The sequence below is a fragment of the Callorhinus ursinus genome, unplaced genomic scaffold (genome assembly GCF_003265705.2).
Source record: "Callorhinus ursinus isolate GAN/ISIS: 27379988/994484 unplaced genomic scaffold, GSC_fseal_2.0 scaffold25, whole genome shotgun sequence".
Classification (NCBI taxonomy): Eukaryota; Metazoa; Chordata; class Mammalia; order Carnivora; family Otariidae; genus Callorhinus; species Callorhinus ursinus.
In genome coordinates, this window is record NW_027397087.1 from 41,317,853 (window position 1) to 41,338,317 (window position 20,465).

Genomic DNA, 20,465 nt, shown 5'->3' on the forward strand with positions numbered 1-20,465 from the left:
GAAATAAGAGACAAAGGTTGTCAAGCTAAAGAAAGACTTCAGAATATTAAGTGGCTCTGAATGCCCCAAAGGAATACTGAAGAATAAAACCCTATACTTCACAGTTAAAGAAAAAACCATACCAACTTCCAGAAAGAAAACAAATATATAGGAAAAGAAGAACCAGACATCAGGCTTTTCACCTGTAACAATAAGTACTAGAAGATAAAAGTGTAAAGAACCTAGAAGAGACTCAATTATGAACTTAGAATTCTATGTCTAGTTCCATCGGGACAGGCACCACATCTGTTTCTTTGCTATTGGATCCTCAGCACCTCTACAGAGTACTTTCCACAGAGTCAGATGGATAGGGGTTGAATGAATAATAAAAAAAGACACTGAGTATTCAGGGAATACTCTCCACACATTCCCAGAAATCCTTTCTAAAAATAAAAATAGAGAACGTTAGTGAGGGATCTATTTTAGGAGTAGGAAGCAACCATGGAATATAAGATACAGCAATAAGCAAAGACATAGTAACACCAATGGTTAAGTTTAAGCAATTGTTCATAATTCAGCTGAGAAGTTACAGGCCATATTGTAAATAGTGAAAAACTAAAAATAGCCCAAAGCCCACCTGAGAATGTTAAGAACTTTTTCTAAAGAACTCTTAGGTTTAAGAAGAAATTGCTCCAGTAATCCAACTTCTAAGTATGTGCCCAGAAAAATGCTTACACAGGTATCCCACAAAATATGGACAAGAATAATTATGGTAGCACACTGTTCTTTTTTTTTTTTTTTTTTAATTTTTTGGGAAAGAGAGAATCTTAAGCTGACTCTGCTCTGAGTGCGGAGGCTGACGTGGGGCTCAACCTCACAACCCTGAGAGCACGACCTGAGCCAAAACCAAGAGTCAGACTGCTTAACCAACGGTGCCAAGTAGGCGCCCCACACTGATCCTAACAGCAAACTGCAATCAACTCAAATGGATAAATCTGTAATGGTATGTTCAAAGAATGGAATAAATACAGCAATAAAAAAGAACAGCTACACATATGAATAAATTTAACACACAATGTTAAGCAAAAGACAAAGAACACACATATAGTATGACTCAATATGAAGCTTAAAAAGTTAATACTAAATCATATTGTTCAGAAATGCAGATATATATGATAAAAACTAGGGAAAAGGAAAAGGAAAAGATTAGCATAGAAGGGAATGATCATCTGGAAGGAACGTGCAGAAGGTCTATAGTACTAGCAAGAGTCTGTTTCTTCACCTGGGTCGGGGCTGGGTGGTAGTTCCCAGGTATTTACTGTACCTATTACACTAATGTTTATGTTTTCTATACCTATACAACTTCTTCTGAAATATAATAAAGTAATATGAACAAAAGATGGAATCAAATCACTTAGAAAATAAAAACTATTTAGAAATATACTAAATCTTAAAACCTATGCCACGAAATGAAACAGCACGCAGAAGAAAATGTGTACCTTTACATGTTTGTTAAAGCAATTTAAATCACAGTGGTCCAATAAACTAGAAAGGCAAAAGAAAAAAAAGAGTTAAGACACACACAAAAATGAAAAAGAAAATTAGATTTAAAAAAATAAAAGGACTGATTCTTTCAAAAGACCAATATAATAATACTTGTCAGACAAGCTTCTGACAAGTAATCATGGTAAAGAAAACAACTTTAGAAATGAAAAGAGCTTCATAACCATAGATTCAAAAGTACAGATGAAGTGATTTTAGAATCTAAAATTACTAAAAATGACTTAAAGGAATGGAAAAAATGAAGACTAATATATAGAAAAAGAGAAAAACAGATTAGGCTCAGATGTTTATTTAAACCATGGTTTCTCAACCTTGGAAGTACTGATATTTTGGGCTAGATAATTCTTTGTCATGTAGGACATTTAGTAACATCCCCTCTACCCACAAAACACCCACAGCACTCCCCCCAGCCAGTTGTGACAACCAAAATTATCTCCAGATAGCTCATGGGAGGCAAAATTGGACCCAGCTGAATTTTTATTTAAACTGTCCTAGACTTTAGGGAGGCCTGGGTGGCTCACTCCGTTAAGTGTCTGCCTTCGGCTCAGGTCATGACCACCAGTCCCAGCCACTATCTGAATGTGCAGTGAGGTCAGCAGAAAAAAACTGTCCAGCTAAGCCTAATCAGCCCACACAATTGTGAGAAATAGAATAAATTAAGTTTGGGGTAAGAGGTTAAGCAGCAGTAAATAAAACACAACCAAAAAGTTATGCTGTCCAAATAAAATTTTAAAAAATTGAAGGAAAAACTTTCAGAATTTGAAATTAAAAAAGTGAATATAGAGGTAATATAAAAGATACAAAGACTGAAGCAAAGAGGTCTAAAATCCCATTAGTAGGCATTCTAAAAGTGAACAAATTAAAATGGAAAGGAGGAAGTTATCACAGAAAAAAATACAAGAACACTTACCAAAGGAGAAAGATAAAGGAACCCACATTTGAAAAGACATATCCATACTGAGTGTTCAGCAACAATGAAAAAAACAAAAACAAAAAACCACAACTAAAAATACACCATTGTGACATTTGAGAACACCAAGACAATCTCTTAAAAGTTTCCCAAGTCACGCACAGGTGAGTAAGACTTAGAATGGCATCAGGCTTAAACAACACAATTGGCTAGAAGATAGCAGAACAGTCTTTGAAATTCTGAGGGAAAATTATTTTTAACCCAGAATTATATATTCAACCTAACTATCAACCAAATGCAACAGTAAAATATAATAGCAGTTAACATTTATTGGGCATTTACTATAAACCATGTACTGCTCTAAATTATTTACATATACTAACTCATTTAATCTTCATAGCTCCCCACAAAAATACAGGTACTACTATTTCCCCCATTTTAAAAAGAAGAAATTGATGCAAACAGTGGTTGGGTAATTATCACAAGGTCATACAGCTAATAAGCAGAACCAAAATTCAAACCTACAGTGATCTGGTCATATATTTTTAGATGTTAGAACTCAAAAAATGTACTACTCCTTCATGCTAGAATTTTACTTGAAGATGTACTCAGGCAAAATGAGAAAGGGTAAGCAAGAAAGATGACATGAGATCAGGTAACAAAAGATCCACACTAGCAGAGGAGACAAAAGTTTCAAGATGACAGCTGCACAGCCAGCCCAGAGAACAACCTGCCAAGTCTGGTGCAAAAGAACCAAAGGCTCTAGAAGAGCCAAGAGCTCGCAGAAAAGGGCCAGAGTATCACTTTTTTTTTTTTTTAAGATTTTATTTATTTATTTGACAGCGAGAGTGAGAGAGCACAAGCAGGAAGAGCAGCAGAGGGGGAGAGAGAGAGAGAGAGAGAGAGAGAGAGAGAAGCAGGCTCCCCGCTGAGCAGGGTGCCTGATACTGGGCTCAAGCCCAGGACCCTGGGAGACAGTTAACTGACTGAGACACCCAGGAACCCCAGAATAAACCAAGAATTACTATTATTATAAGGAGGACATTGCAAAACAAAGAGCTCTACAAGAAATAGAAATAGAATACTCTATTTCTATAAATAGAAAACTCTACACTACAAAGTCCTAATGATAAACAGTGATTATTCATATGACTAAATATAATGGTGTTTTAGGAAGGAGAGATGGGTGGGAAGGTAGATGGTGTAAGAACTAAATCCTTATTTATAGTACAAAGTCAGTAAATTATGCCCTAAATAGGTAAATCTGGAAATCTAGAAAAGTTAGAGGTGGTAGTAAACTAGTGGGCACTTCTGCGGCTAGAGGAAGTAACATTTGGGTTAAGCCTTAAGAAGCACAGATAGGCTTAAAAGGAGACAGCATTCCATTTGAAGGTAAATGAATAAGCAAAGGCAAACAACTGAAGGAACAGTTATGGAAATCAGGAATGTTAACAACAAAAAGGTGGTAGTCGGGAGGGAGGCAGTTGTTTCCCTGTCACAGTAAACACCAGCAGCTCCAAAGAGTAAACAGGTTATTTTTAGTATCTAAAATAAAACAAACAATCCAACACCTTCTAAATAAGTTGACTAAGAAGAAAAATCATCCTAGTTTTACTTCTGCTTGAGACAATTTATTTTAGCTCTTGAACACTAGAGAATTTTTACTTTACCTGACCCGTGGGTATTGGTTGATCTAGCATCTCAACATCCAGGTGCTTAGGAAGGTTATATAATCTGCAGAGTTCACATATCAACCACTTCAATTGCTGACGAAGCTACAAAACACATTTCAGTAAATAAGCATTATGTTAAAGAGCCCTTAGAAGACATGAATAATGCTATGACTACTGTAACCAATCCAGTAGGAAATGAAAAAAGTTTGTTACTGCTCAATTACAGCCTACAGATAAAATAACAGTCTCTAAGAAATATTTTTAGGGGCTGCTAGTATAAGAAAGTTACTATGGCTTGAGTACAATTCCTGTAACTAATACCTAGCAAAATGACAACAACAAAAAGGCTGAGGAAGGAGAGCTCCAGATATTGTCGAATTTTCAGTTGCTAAGTCCTTTTCTTAGAAACTTACGACTTCAGACAAGAATACATTTACATTAATGAGGCGACAAAAAAAAAAAAAAACAACAAACCCAGAGGCAGTGTTGTTACACACGGGTTATAAAATTATACATTCCAGTCATATTCATTTAAAAGTAGAGGCAAATGTGGTCTAGTAGACAGACTTGGAATCTAAAGGATCTTGGATACAGCACCTAATTCCCTGAGTTTGAGGTCCCCATCTGTAAAACAAGGAAATTAAAAACTTCTTATACCGGTAAAGATTAAATGAAACCTTCTGTGAAAACACTTGGCACTTAGTAGGTTCTTAAGCATCTGTCAAAAAAAAAAGGGGGGGGGGAAATGCACTAGGAAAACTGCAAGTAGTATCTCATTAAGTTCCCATTTTTACACCCAGATTGTTTTGTAAGCATATTAACTTTAAGCAAAGAAGCAAGGTAAGTTTGTTTATGAACATGTTTTTCATTGTTGAAATAAAAAAAACTGTTTTCAATGTATACGTTTAGGAATTATGGTTTAAGAACAATGTTCAATACTTAGACCTTACCCAGAGCTAAAAAAGTAACTTACTTCACCTGGTCAGGAACAGTTTCCTGGATGTCTGACCAAGAAAAGAGATGAAAAAGCAGGTTTATGAAGGACTAGAAAACAAACAGGATTAGAATGGGTCAACAAAGAAAGAATAAGACTTTCCAAAGTTGCCAAAGGAACAAGCAGAAATTAGGAAAGCTGAGATTAGGATAAAAAAAAACAAGAACAAAAACAAACAAAAACCGTAGAGCTTAAAAGGCACTGTGGATTTACCCCTCCAATAAGCTCTGTTTTGTTTCAAGAACATAATGAAGATGAGAAAGGGTGACCTGGACACAGACCCAGACACTCCAAACCCTTGGCAAAGGAAGAGCTAAGGGAGTGCTGTGGGCGAGGCAGCAATGTGGTAGTAATACCAAGCAACAAGAAAAATAGGGTTGTACATCTTTCAGGAATTTCAACTCCCCCAAAAAATCATTTGAAGGATGGAAGAAACTAAGACGGTGGGAAAAGATTTAAGAAATATTTAGAAGGTAGATGGACAAGTATTAGAAACTTACTAGGTAGTTTGGAGAAGGGAGGTATGAGGAAATACAGGCATAAAAAAGAACTTTTAGTTCCCTGGTTCAGCCATGGGTGACAAGCTTCATTATTTCATCTTGTCCCACTCACAATCACAAAGAGAATTACTAAGGGAAACTCAATGGGGGTGCTGGAGTGCCACAAGGTAGGGAAGTTTAAATTTAGATATAATCATTTTGAACAGCCATGGCACATCCAAGTGAGAGTCCCTGGATCTATGGGATATATAGATAGATAGATGGGTCTGAAACTCAGGAGATAAATTTTAGCTAAAGATAAAGATTTAGAAATCCCTGGAATACAGACCATGATTTAAGTAACAGTAGTAAAAGAGATTTCTCAGAGAAAGCATGGAATAAGAAGAGGCAGACCAAGGAACAAGAGCTCAGGGAAGACCAAGGCAGGGTATTAAGAGATAAAAATAGGAGACAGTAATCTGATGGAAGTTCTCCTAAGATTATCAGTTCCCAGAGGACACGGATGGGACTTTTGTACCCACCACTTATCACAGAGCCTGGCATAGAAGCCAGTCAATTAAAAAAAAATACTTCTCTCTGTTCTACTATTAACAGTTTCCTGTACACACCCAGGAAGAGAAAAGTATGTATAGACCCACACAGATACAGATTTTTTTATTTTTTTACAACACTGTTTGCAAAAGGGGCCAGATTATAAACAATATTCCATGCCTTGCCTTTTCACTTGCATAACTTCGAAAGTTGTATGCATTCCTATGGAAAGACTGGCTGCATTATTTTTAACTACAATATAATACTCTATCATAAAACTATACACAGCAGCTTTTATTTAACCAGCTTTTAATTGGTAGACTTTAATAAATGTTTGTTAAATGAAGGAATGTTTCAACAAAGGAACAATCACCACTAACAAACTGCTGCAGAGAGGTCAATTTTAGGGTTAAAAAAGGATTCCCTGGATTTGGCAAATAAACATAAAAAATTTTAGTGCAACAATGAAGGCAGAATCCAGATTAAAATGAATTAAGTAAAACAAAGGTGAGGAAATACAACTTATTCTGTCAAGAAACTAGGTTATAAAACAACTGGCAGAGACTATAAGAGTAGAAGTTAATTTGGTTTTACGTAAATATATTAATTTTTTTAAAAATGACCCAATTTTATGTCCTATGTCATTTCATTTTGTGAGCATTTTTTGATGAAAAATTTTAGACACTGAAAAATAACCCAATCATTTCTACTATTACAAAACTTATTTACATCTTTTCAGAGTTAACCTCCTAAAAGGAGTAAGAGAGCTATCTTTCCCTGTCCTGTCACTCCGCTGCTGGAAATATGAACTTGTATCTGTCTAGCTTTTTATTTTTACCTCTAACCTTCATGGCTCTCCAGACCAGCCTCTACTCTTAAAATACTCCTCAAACTAATTTCTTCTGCTGTTAATTTTAAGAATAGATGTGTTTAAACCACCTGTAACTTATTTTAACAAAAATCTGAGATAAGAGCTCAGGGAAGACCAAGGCAGGTGGTCTTCCCTAAATGGTCAGTTCTCCCAATGATATTTATAGAATAATCCACCTTTTCCTTATTGAGTATTTTAACGTATTCTGAATTTTCAATTGCATGAGTGTTTTTAAACTTCTGTTGTCTTTATATGTCCAGTCCAGTGCTAGTACATAATATTTTTATTTAATACTAATTGGACAAGTCTCTCCTCATTAGTTTTTTCAACTATTTTTTTATTATTTACTCTTTAAAACCAACTTTAGAGTCCCAAAATAAGACTGTTGGGATTAATTGCATTCAATTTATAAATTAACGTGAAACTATGGAGGTAACAGACATATTTATAATATGGAGTGTGCCCATCTAGGAAGATAGCAGTCAAGTGTTTCATTCCATGTTAATTTTAAAAAAAGGATATAAAACTATATAGAATATGACCTCAACTATTTAAACATATTTATTAGAGTCCATGTATTTTACTAGCAAGGGAAAAATACGGATAGAAAATAGCTACCATGTCAACAGTGGTTATATCAGGCAGAAATCTTATTTCCCTTTATTTTACTAAGTGCTCTCACAATAGTCGCTTAGTTTTATAATCAAAGAAAACTGATTTTTAAATTTTTTTTGTAAAACGGAAAGTTACATTTCTTCATATATTAAAAAAAAGCAAAAAACAAAAAATGCATTTTCTTTGTATACCTATGACTATTACTGCAGTTACAGACTTCTCAGAGAGAAAGCAATTCCCTAACACTAGCACTGATGTCATTCTAGCATTATTTCCCCTCACATCCACCTCAGTCTTTTTTTCTTTTTCTATCTTCCACCTTGGCTAGTGTTCCCTACCAAAAATGTCTGGTTGGTTTAATATCAGAATTCACTGAAAAGAGACCACCTAACTCCTCATCTAAATTAAGTTTAACCTATGGGGAATAAAAAAGATATCTAGTACAGAATTTGAAGGCCAAAAAACAGACAAAAAAAACTGGTCTTTAGCTCCTTTAAGATTATCAAATAATCATTAATCAGGCTTTTCTATACCATATTACCTCTTAACACTTAAGTTCTACATATAACATTCTTTAGGGGGGAAAAATAGTAGGTTGGCTTATTTTCTCACCGAATTGTTGCTCTTAGTATCTTCTAGACGTTCCAGCACTGATGTCAGATTTGGGTCATCAGAGTCCACAAACCATATCGGTGAAGAAGATGGGTAAGATTCCTGTAACAGACACCTATGTCAAACACATCTGGAAATGCAGGTTAACTATACCACCAAATGCCAAGATGACAAGTAAAATATATCAGGGTGAAGAAAAACAACACATTAAAATCTATGCATGGAGAAAAGTTTCTTTTTGTGGATTTTTTCAAAACAGTTTGATGGTGTAATCTTGCCTGCTCCATGTTACATAATTTAAACATTTAAAAATCAAGCAAAAAAAGTAGTTTACCCAGTAGGTAGTAGCATTTAAAACAGAAAAGAAATACTGCAAAAGTTAGGTTTTATCACAAGCTGAAAAAAAACTGGTACTCAGGTAACCAGGAAAGATGGGCTTCCTTCCTTTACAAAGAAAGGTCAATCATGGCCTGGATTCTCCAGCTTTAACATTTTTTAAAGGCTTTAAAATCTGGAATCAAATAAATCCCTCAAAAGGAAAAAAAAAAAAAGCAGCCACCTCCCAATCCTGAAGTATAATTTATAAATTTAAACCATACTACTTTTGCTTTTTAATATAATAAAGCTACATTTCTAAACTTTATCTAGATGAGATCTAACTCAATTTTTAAAGGTAAAGCAAAGGAGTATAATCCAGGCACATATTTTTAAATCCTTATAAATGCTAAAATGATTTTTAAAAATCTTCTTACTCCCTATACTCCCTGTTCTCTAAGTAATTACAGAAGTTACTTTGAGATATTTCTCCATTAGAAAATTGGCCCTAAAAGGAAAAAAAAAAAAATCAAACCTATTTAATTTTGCCTTTTTCCTAATAATTTCCAACCCTTCTCAGATTGTAGGGAGGGATGTAGTTTCTAAAGGAATAGATTCCTTAAATGAGTTTAAGATTATTCCTTAAATATCTCTGGTGTTAGAAGTCAGAACAAACAGCAATATAGCGACCATATGGTACATACAGCTTTCACTTGCCATAGAAGCTGGGCTTTTGAGACAGGCATCCTCCTTGTACAGCCACTGTGTGCTACAGCTCAGAGGTCAATGATGTTCTTGAACGCTGTAGTGGGCAACCTCTAAAATGGTCCCAATAATCCTAACCTGGTATTCATACCCTTAATTCCCTTCCCTAGACTCACTTCTAGCAAACAATACAGTAAATAATGTGATATCACCTCTAGGATTAGGTTACAAAAAGATGAAAATTTCTGTGTTGCTCACCCTTCTCCTGCTCTTTCATTTACCCCCCTTCCCCCCGCAATGAAGCCATCTCCTTATGGAGAAGCCCACAGCCACATGGCAAGAGACTGAGCGAGGCCTCTGACCAACTGCTGCCCTCAGACCTGAGGCCTGTAAGGAGATTAATTCTACCAAAATTACATGAATGAGTTTGGAGGAGAGTCTCTCCCAGTCTCACTCTGAGATGACTGCAGCACTAGCCAACACCTTTACTGCCTTATGAGAGACCCAGAGCGAGGGAATCCTGACAAGCCATTCAGATTCCTGACCCACAGAGACTGTGAGATAATGTTGCTGTTTTAGGGTGCTACATTTGTTACAGAGCAATATATAATTCAAACCCCATAAAATTCTAATATTTTATTCCATCGCAAACTGAGTACTTACAAGAAATGCTATATTTACATATTTTTAAAAGTACCATTACATGTGTTGATTTTTAAAGGTTAACAGAAAAAAGCATTACATGCTTTCACCTACTAATAGACATTTACTCTGTACTGTTTTCTATTATAAATTAGGAAAAAGTCACTATTATTAGAGACTAGCTGCCGAACAATTAGGTTCTAGTTATGGAAAAACAATTTTTCAGAAACACAGTATTAAAGAAGCATTGCTTTGAGAACTATAATCTCAATTACCATATAGTTGAAGCCAAAGAAACTATTTTTGAAGCACTTCACCAAATGTTCTTTATAGAACAAAAAACTGTACGGAAGAAAGACATCATTAGATCTATTCAATAATGGTTTATTTTGTTCTCATCTCTGATGTTCAGTGTGTCCCAAACCTATTCACAGACTAAAAGAAAAACTATCTTCAAAATTAATCCTGGGTTCTTAAAGAAAACTACTTATCGAGTATTGCATTTTCTTCTTCAAATTCTTCAGCCTAGTTTGGAACATACCACCTAGACCTTAGTTCCAAAAAACAAAACAGGAAAAAACAAAAACAAAAACAAAAAAACCACCCAACTAAATTTTAGAACTTCACTGTGTAGATTAGTGTTTGTCTAATTCTACATAAGCAAAATAAAATATATGAATTGTTGCTCTGGACTAAAACCCCTTAAAACCATATTATGAGCACTGCAACAACAACAAAAATTACTGAGATCAGTTTCTGCTTATGACATGCTCTTCTAATCCTGTACATGAGAAGATAGGATTTATAGGTCTAAGCAACTACGTCAATAATTTTCAAAGTGGGGCCCTCAAACCCCTAGGTAAAACTGCTGGAACCTTAGCACAAATAAAGGCAGCGACACCAAACTACACTTGGAGTCATGGTATTCTTCACCACTATGCATTTAAGATGTTTAAAAGACAAAGAAAAAAGAGGTTTTACTTAAGAATATCTGTGAATAAGTAGTAAAAGTTCTTTTACTAGGTCTTTTTAATATTGCAACTGATGAAATGGAATGCACATGAGAACTCTTACAGAATACTTGAGAAAAAGCGTTTGTGACTGAGTTGTGAAGTGAACTAACCACTTTAAAGGAACACCAATTTTACCCGAAAGGATGACTGACAATGGTTATTTCAACTTGGGTTTCTGACATTTTCTCAAAAATGAATAGTGTCATTTCAAGGAAAACAAAGGACAGTATTTATTGCCAATGATAAAATTCAAGCTTTCAAGCAAAAATTAGAATTTTGGAAAATCTGTATCCACTGCTATGAGCTTGAGAGCTTTCTAAGAATATTCTGATGAGGTTGCTGGTGATCTTAATATAATGTCTTCATATTATATAATGAAACATTTCAACATTTAGAAGATTTCAGTGAACCATATTTTCCAAGTGACGAATACATGATGTTATAAATCATGCAAGGATAGAAGATCCATTCACAGTTCAAGAAAGATCAAGTTTGGGGCGCCTGGGTGGCTCAGTCATTAAGGGTTTGCCTTCAGCTCAGGTCATGATCCCAGGATCCTGGGATGGAGCCCCGCATTGGGCTCTCTGTTCAGCAGGAAGCCTGCTTCTCCCTCTCCACTCCCCGTGCTTGTGTTCCCTCTCTCACTGTGTCTCTCTCTGTCAAATAAATAAAATCTTTATAAGAAAGACCAAGTTTTGGTGAAATATCCAAAAAGAATATCTACAATTATCTAAATGGCTATTAAAATATTCCTACTTTTCCCAGCCAAATATCTGTGTGAGGCTGAATTTTCTTCATATTATGTCAACAAAACAAATCCTCAGACTGAATGCAGAAACAAATGACAGACCAGATATCAAAGAGATTTAAAAGAAATGTAAAATTATGCCACTATTCTCACTGAAATGTTTTAGTTTACAAAATATGGCCATTTCCCATATTTTATTATAATGTTTACTTCAATGAATACTTTAAATATTTGCTTTAATTTCTAATGATAAATATTGATAGGTAACCTACATAAAAGCTCCTTGAGCCCTCAGTACACTTTTTTTTTTTTAATTTATTTTAGAGGGCGTAAGGGTTAGGGGGGAGAGTCAGTTTTAAGCATGTGGGCCCCATGTGGGGCTCAATCTCACCACACTGAGAAGAGGGCCTGAGCCAAAACCAAAAGTCAGATATGCTTAACTGTGTCACCCAGGCACCCCTCACTTTTAGACAGTATAAAAGTTTTGACTCCAAAAAGTTTTAGAACAGTGGCCTTCTCCACACCTCCTGCAGCCCGGCCCAGAATGTTTTCCTTGGGAGAAACATCCCTTCACCATTCTATATTAACCTATGTGGTCCCACTGGAGCTAGTTTCCCTAATTCCTTCCCATCTTTCCATCTCTCTCTCTTGACCCAAAACTTGGTCACAGGTCTCTATGAGCCCATTCCACTCCCAGTAGTTAGCTGTAAGATGGGCTAAGCCAGACAAATCTAGGTCTTCTCTAGGACTAAAATTCTTCTGGGAGCTCTGGAATCATAAGGACCAGTCAGCCTGGGATAGTCAGTATTTATCTTGCTAAAACAGAGAGGGTTTATGTAAACCAAATTGTTTTCTAAAGGGTCATAGGTATTTGTATTTTCTGCCATGACTGTAACAACACCCATTTCACTGCACACTTGCTAACATTTTTACCAATCTGTTAAATAAAAGCTTCTACCTGGAAGAAAAAAAAGTTCCTATCCAATATAATTTGTTATAGCTCCAGAAACCAATTCATCAATAAGAATGGGAAGCCATCACTTCTAGGAAAGTTTCAAAAGACATTACCTATATGCATAAGGATTTAGCTCTAGCTATTAATGTCCAAAGCATTATTTAAGATAGAAAAACAAAACAAAACAAAACACAGAAACCACCGGTCTTATTCAGAAATAACTTTCTGCAGCTATTTTCTACACAAATCCAGTAAGACACCAATGTGTGGCTCTGTATCAAGCACCAGCCAGCAAAACTGCCTGCCAGAACGCTCAGTCTCTACTATCTTTCCAAGTAATAGAACATGGCCATCTCCAAGGACTTCATCACTTTTTGAACACGGATGCATATAACTTTCTGTTGAAGGTTCAGAAGTCTAACAGTTGTAATTCTTCCAGAGGCCAGTTATGGGACACATTACTTTCACACTTTGTTGTTCAGTAAATGTGGGGGGGAGAATGAAACCAACAGAATCACCATATAGTACTCTAAGAAAAGTCTAAATGCTCTGACATTTATTTTTTTTAAAGACTTATTTGTTTTTAGAGAGCGGGCGCGCACCCAGGCGTGAGATGGGGGAGGAGCAGAGGGAGAGAATCTTCAAGCAGACTCCCCACTGAGTGCAGAGGCTTAACTAGCTGAGCCACCCAGGCACCCCTGAATGCTCTGACATTGGGGGGGGGGGGAAGCTACCAAAAGAGATTGCTCCCTGCTAATCATTTTGCAAGGAAACAACTAATATTATCAGAGCCCACAGAAGCAGAATGAAAAATCAAAACATCATTCTAATTAAACTGAGGCAGAGAAAATAAAGGTGCTGAAGAAGATTCAAACCACCTGATCTGCAGAAACGGACAGTTTCCTTGATTCTGAGTCTACTGTGTCTTTCAGAATAATCTTTTAGAAGAGAACACAGAACACTGTTACAATGGCCTTGGCAAAGGGGACTCTGCTTCATTACTCTGGCTCTCCAGTAATGCTTTACATTTGGCAGTGACTGTTTCAATTCAATTCCCCACCCCTCAACTAGCTGACATTTATCTAATCTTTTCAGATCTAAAGAAGTTTAACAACAAAAACAAAAAAATCGTGTTACTAAGACATACACCATTCATAAAATGGAAACCTAAGTTTCTTCTTCATGTACCTGTTCTTTCAAGGACGTGAATAAAAATGGGGTAGAGGAGGATAGATAGATAATGACTAGGAAGTTGACTCTATATTATAAATTGGTCAGATGAATGAAAACAATGATTCCTCCAGGCTTAAAGTACCGCTTAGGTGCTTAACATGACAGTTCTGCTATTTCCAAATGATTCTCCAGTGTTCAATTTGGAAAGGTAATCTGTCCCAGGAAGGCGGACCAAAGAAAAAGTCTTGGGGGTCTTTTTTTTTTTTTAATTTTATTTATTTATTTGACAGAGACAGAGAGAGCGCGGCAGGCAGAGGGAGAGGGAGAAGCAGGCTTCCCGCTGAGCAAGGAGCCCAATGTGGGATTCGATCTCAGGACCCTGGGATCATGACCTGAGCCGAGGGCAGACACTCAACCAACTGAGCCACCCAGGTGCCCCAAGGTCTTGGGCTCTTTAACCAAGTTGGTTCATGATTTCCTTTGTATAACCTTGGTGGGCCTACTTTTTAATCAGTGTAAAGACTAGAAACATGAAAAATTAAGAAATTAACAGCACTGATTTATTTCCCATGAAAAGCTGTTAGAAACCACCTTCAAAATAAAATGTTATTCAGCCACAAATGACACCATCAATTTTATATTTGTAGAGAACATTATTATTGTTAAAGAGCTTTTCTTTATAAGCCTTCATGCAGGACAAAAAGTATTGTCTACTTTATAGAAAAACAGTAGAAAAAGTGATTTGCTTAAAGTCCCAACTACTAAGTATAGACTAAACCTTTTTCTCTCAGAGCTCTAACATTTGTTATTTTAATGTGTTGCTGTTGGTGGTGAGGTGGGGAGGGGAAAGGGGACTCTGGATATGACCAAGAGAAATTTAATTAGCAAAATAAAAAATGTGCTACCACAAATAGCCTCATAAATAGCCACTCATGCAAAAAGAGTAATGGTTTATGCCACACAAACAATAAAGTCAGTATAAGGTTTTATCTGTTTACCAGCTAACTTACATGGGGGGGGGGGGATTTTTCACTGAAATACTGATTGCCTACCAAGAGTTACCAGATGTCAAGAAGTCCATATAAGGAGAAATGAAGTTGCCAAGTTATGTTAAATATTTCAAAAGGACTAAAAGAATGCTATATACTAGCTCCCAATAAGGCCACACAGGTTACTAAAACAAGCTGCTTTGCTTTTAGGTGTGAGCCTAACAACTGAATGTTAGCACTAACTGGCAATTAGATCTGTTTGCATGACACTCCTTCATATCATGAGTTCACACAAAACAAGTAATAAAGACTCCCTGAGGTTGAAAATAGCATTCTTTCCCTTCATACTTAAGATTAGGACAAATTTATTTAACAGAAAAAGATTTAGCTCAATTCCCTTGGCCTAAAGAGTAAAGCATCTATGTAAGTTCTGTTTTCTCCTTCCTAAGCTGGTCTTTCATATGAAATCAAATTACAGATTTCCCATCCAGTGACCTGTTAAGTATTAAATATTTAAAATATTTCTTGATGTTATCTCTACACTTTTGACAAACTCTTGGCAGTTAACTTACACAACAGTTAAGATTTTTGTTCATACAGAATATAGCTAAAATAGAATATTTACTGAGCATTTAGAAGATGAAAAGCATGATTAGAGACTATTCTCCCCTGCCATGATAAAAAAAGACTTAAAAAAAAATCTAAAACTATAGTAATAGAACATAAGGACATATAACCAAAGCAGTAAATAGTAAAGATTATAGAAGGGAGGAAGGGGAAATAAATACCAGCAGGAACTGAATATGACTTCCTAGAAGAGCCTTGAGGGATGGTCAAACGTGGAAAGACAGACTGGGGTGGGGTAAGGGGCACATTCCACACGGGAAAACAGATTCAGAAGCCTGAAAGAAAAAGGGGCAGAGTATCTTTAGATTATTCAGAAACTGGCATGCATGAGTGTAAGGAAACAATTTGTGAGGTGCCATTTACTCAAAAGTTAAACTGTGTAAGTATACTTCTTGGTGAGCAATGGAAAAGACAGAGCCTGGCATGTAGAAGAGCTCAACAAATATTTGGGAATAAGGAAATAAGAGGAAAAATTAAAGAACAGATCAAACTCATTTTTTTTTTTTAAGAACTATAACTTTTTAGAGACTAGCAATTCACAAACACAATAGACAGGAAATCCAACACTGTTTTTTCTTTGCTCTTTCCCTTCTAAGAAAATGGTACCGGCACAAGCAAGCCATGTAGATTTTATCAAAACACCTAGGCTTAAAGAGTCTTATCTTTTAGAGATACTCACTGAAATATTTACAGATGAAGTTACAGGTCAGGAACCTGCTTCAAAATAATCTGAGGTGGGGTACAGATGAAATAAGATTGGCCAAAAATTTATTATTGTTGAGGCTGAATTCACGGAGGTTCTCCACACTATTCACCTTTTGTATGTTTGATATTTTCCCATAAAAAATTAATACACTCATATGCACTGAGTATCCACCATGATAATTATCTTCTAATAATATCTGTCATAACTTTGGGTAGTTTCTACTATAATACCATTATACAAGTCTCTACCAAATCCGCCTTTCACTTGGTGTCTCTAATTCACTCCTTGCTCCATTTCCTAATTCCAGGTCTTCACGCAGTATTCTGTGTGCAGCTGATTCCTATCAGCCTCCTCTATGGTTCTCAGTGGGGACTGTGCTGGCATTTGAAGTGGGATAATTCTTTGTTGTGGCAGACTGCCAGCACAGCAGCAACACGACCCTACAGCACCTGAGATAACCAAAACCATACACACACGTTTCCTAATACCACAAACTGTAGAGAACTACCCCTAGTGGTAGATAGCAAACACATTTTTCCAACTTACCTCAGTAATTTTAGTAGCTCCCCTCAGTATTCTATCATGCAAACCACCCCTACCTTTTCCAGGCCATACTCCAATTTCTACCAGAACAATCACCATACAGGCCAGTCTCCTTCATGCTCACTACCACTTCCTGTTTCCCATTCTTGGAATATCTTCTCCTTTACCAGCCTATATCCTCATAATTTGTCTACTCCTAAGCAAAGCATTTTCTCAAGCACTGGTGTCTTTTCTGGATAGTTTCCTCTGCCTGAAATGTGCTTCCACTCCCAAGATTCTACTTACCTGTGAAAGCCCAACTCCAACTCAGCCTCTGACCAAAGCCTTCTCTGAAGCACCACCCAACCACCAAACTCAAAATTAATTGCTCTTTGGCTTTCATAATGACACCATAGAACTTAGTAACACTTGGTTATATAAAACTCTTCCCCCAAGATTTAGTTCTGAAAGCAGGGACTGCTCTGCCCAGTTTTGCAAAACCAGTCCCTAGAACAGAACACTTAGATGCTTAATAAATGACTTCTCTCCTCAGTACAGCACTTGTATTTCTGCCCCCCAAATACACAAATGCTCCCTCAGATTTTCTGGAAATTATTTTAATGTCAATTATCGTAACTCCACGCCCTTTCCAAACTCGCGAGTACCAGACCAGAACACTTTCGGTACCTGACTTAACCAAAAGGATTCAAAGACACCAAACTTGGTTCGAATGAACATAAAACTACCACCATGACTCCTGCTATAAGAAGTTCATTCTGCAGTTTGGAACAACACCCTAAATCACTTTCACCACGAACGGTTTCATTATACTCATTCACGAAAAAAGTTATTAAACACTTCGATTACCTTACCAAGCCCCGGATTTCTAACGAGCTTCCAATTTAAACCAAAGAGTGAGCTTTAAACTGCCTTTTTGGCTTTGTGACATAAAATAATCTTTCTGGGAAGGAGACCTGGGCAAATATCTCCTTTGGGCTGCAGATAATTTTAAAGACTTACACACAGGAGGAGCTACGTAAGCAAACACCGATACCACCACCTGCCGAATCCATGTACAAAGCGCCTTTCGGAAACACGTACGCGCGCAGCAAGGCCAGCAGGGAGGGGATAATTCAAACAGTACCAGAGGCTGCATTCTAAACTTTTCCTCATCAAATGCATCAGTTTTCAGTATCAGTTTTTCCTTAAACAAAAACTTAAAAATAACCGGGTGAATAAGCAAGACGAGGGAAACCTGACTGAAGAGTAAGGCGTTAAAACTTGAGGGCTTCCCCCTTCCCTGCCGGGGCTCCAACAGCCAGTCGATTTGCCTCGCCGCGGCCCCGGGGGCAGGCCGGCTGTGAACAGCCATGGCGACCCGGCGAGGGCAAGGGCCGCCGCGGTCTCCCACCCCGAGGCGCGGAGAAGGCGGCTGAGGGGGACCAGCAGCCCCAAACCCAGCCCCGCGGGAAAAGCGGAGAAACGCGCTGCCTGCCTCCTCCCGCCCAAGCCTCGCTCTTGCAAGGCAGGGCCTGGGCTGGGCCCCTTGCCGGGGAAAGGGGCGGATCCGCCCCGCCCGGAACCCCAGGAGCCAAGGGGCCTCTACCGGACCGATTCCCTTTTGTCCGAGGACCCGGAGCGCCCCCTTCGCCCTCGCCGGGCTCCGAGGGGCTGAGGCCAGGCGCCTCACCGTGATGTTGCAGTGGAGTGTGAGCGGCGGCGGCGGCGGGTGCGGGCTGCCCGGCGGTGCCGGAGGCGGCAGCAGGAACTGGCAATGCAGCTCGTCCAGCTTCCAGCTGACGATGCGGAATCGCTCGTGGTTCTTGTCGAAGATGGACGCCAGGAACTTCAACTCGGCCTTGAGCCCTGACACGGACATCTTCCCCTCATCTCCGGCAGGAGGGGTGCGAAAGGGGAGCCGGGCCCAGAGCCGCCGTCACGGCCGCTACCGCCCCACAGGGCCGGCCTGGGGCCGCACTCTCGCGGCTCCGCCTCTCCCCGCCGCCGAGGCCCGCGTCGGATCGCGGCTGAAAAATGGCTAGGGGCACCGAGGCCTCGGCGGGCGGCTGCTCTCTTTGTAACTGACTCCGTTGGCAGGAGACCGCGGCCTCGCGGCTTAAAAGGGCAACTGCGACGCCGCCCCCGCTACCGCCTGGTAAAGGGCTGCCCCCACCCCGCCCCCATCCCCTCCCCGCCCCGGCGCGCCCCGCGCGCCCCGGTTCCGGCGCGTGCACGCGGCCTGCGCGCGGGCTCGCGGAGCCGCCCCCTCCTCGCCTTGACCCAGCCCTCTACCGCCCGGCCCATCTCCTTCGCTCCTCTTGCCCTCGAACTCGAGGCTCGGGGCCGGTTGGCTCTCCGGGCCCTCATCACCTGGAGGATCAGGAATCCCCTGCGCGCCTCCGCCTCCAAGCCTGGGGGCCGGCCACGTGCGCGGCCTATTGCGCCGGCCACGTCGGCGCGGCTGCGGACGCGCGCCGGCCCCTGGGGGCGGCTCCTCCGCTAGGCTTTGCGCTAGCCACCCACTCACCTGACCCTGGCTGAGCCCTAATGGGAGGCGGCAGGCGGAGGCGGAGGCGGCGGGCGGCGAGGCGCCTTGGTCGCATCGGCACACCTACTTTCATCTTCGCTACTCCAACCCCATAGCCACCACTTCACTAGCCTCGGTTCCTGCCAGCCCCCTTTCCCTCTCTTCCTTTCCTCCCTTGAGCTTTTGTCCTGTTTGCCAAGCTTAAGGAAATCCTCTTCACCTCCCATGGAGGCAGGACTGGCCTATTTTCAGTAAAGTCTTAGCTCAAACGTCCTCTCAGAGAGGGCTTCCCAGACCACCCAATCTAAAATAGCCAACCAGTCACCCTATGTTAATTTTTTTACTCAGCACCTATCACTGCCTGATATTTTTATTTGTTCATTGTCTCTGCCCAACACGAATGTCTTATTCAGAGTTGTATCCCCAGGATCTAGAACAAGCCTTTTGTAGACACCCAGTGTTATTGAATGAATGCTCCTATCAGGAATGCCCAGCTCTTAATACAATCTGTGGCACGTTCTAGATGGATTAAGGACTGCGTGGCAGTCCAAAGGACTATAGCATAATTGGCCAGGCAATAGTATGTTTAGTAATATGTACTAGAAGCAGTATCCATTTCATGGGTGTGCGACCTCTGTAGTTGCACAGGGCTGCTAGCTTAAAAGGACCTTGTGTTTGGTTTAATGCTCTGCTGTAGCCCTTTTGAAGTCCTTAATAACTTTTCAACAAGGGGCTCTGCATTTTCCTTTTACACTGGTCTTGACTGGAGGTATTGAACCCTCTCTGCCTAAATGTCTCCTGCTTCATGATCTCCAAGTGGTTCCTGGTCTACTGGTCCCTTAGAGGATATAATACATAACAAAAGGGGGAGATACTAGGTCCACTGAATGAGGAATATTTTATTTTATTTTTTTTAAAGATTTTATTTATTTATTTGAGAGACAGAGAGAATGAGAGAGAAAGCACATGAGATGGGGGGAGGGTAAGAGGGAGAAGCAGACTCCCTGCTGAGCAGGGAGCCCGATGCGGGACTCCATCCAGGGACTCCAGGATCATGACCTGAGCCGAAGGCAGTCGCTTAACCAACTGAGCCACCCAGGCGCCCAAATGAGGAATATTTTAAACGTTTTTTTCATTTACTTCTGAGATATTGTATCATGTTATAGTGCTTCTTAACCTTTCAGGGAGTCACAGACCCTCTTGAGAATTTAATAAAAGCTGTGATCCATTTTCCTGGGAAAATACCTCTGCGTATAAAGTGTTGTATTTACGGGGATTCATGGTCCTGGCACTAG

General features: G+C 39.3%; 1 protein-coding gene across 4 annotated transcripts in view; it reads right to left on the reverse strand.

Moving 5' to 3' along the window:
• Window positions 1-18,803, reverse strand: part of UBE2Q2 (ubiquitin conjugating enzyme E2 Q2) — a 64,200-nt gene extending 45,397 nt beyond the window's left edge. The window contains exons 1-3 of one of the 4 annotated variants that reach the window (XM_025884101.2): window positions 18,334-18,803; window positions 8,249-8,350; window positions 4,123-4,227 (exon numbers count right to left, since the gene is read on the reverse strand). In XM_025884101.2, the coding sequence (XP_025739886.2) occupies window positions 4,123-4,227; window positions 8,249-8,350; window positions 18,334-18,522 (396 nt within the window). In that variant the 5' untranslated portion in view covers window positions 18,523-18,803. Of the gene's footprint in view, window positions 1-4,122; window positions 4,228-8,248; window positions 8,351-9,280; window positions 9,547-18,333 lie in introns of those variants that run through there. The other 3 variants (XM_025884100.2, XM_073877434.1, XM_073877433.1) reach the window with 3 other exon arrangements.
• Between the last annotated feature and the right edge of the window lie 1,662 nt (window positions 18,804-20,465).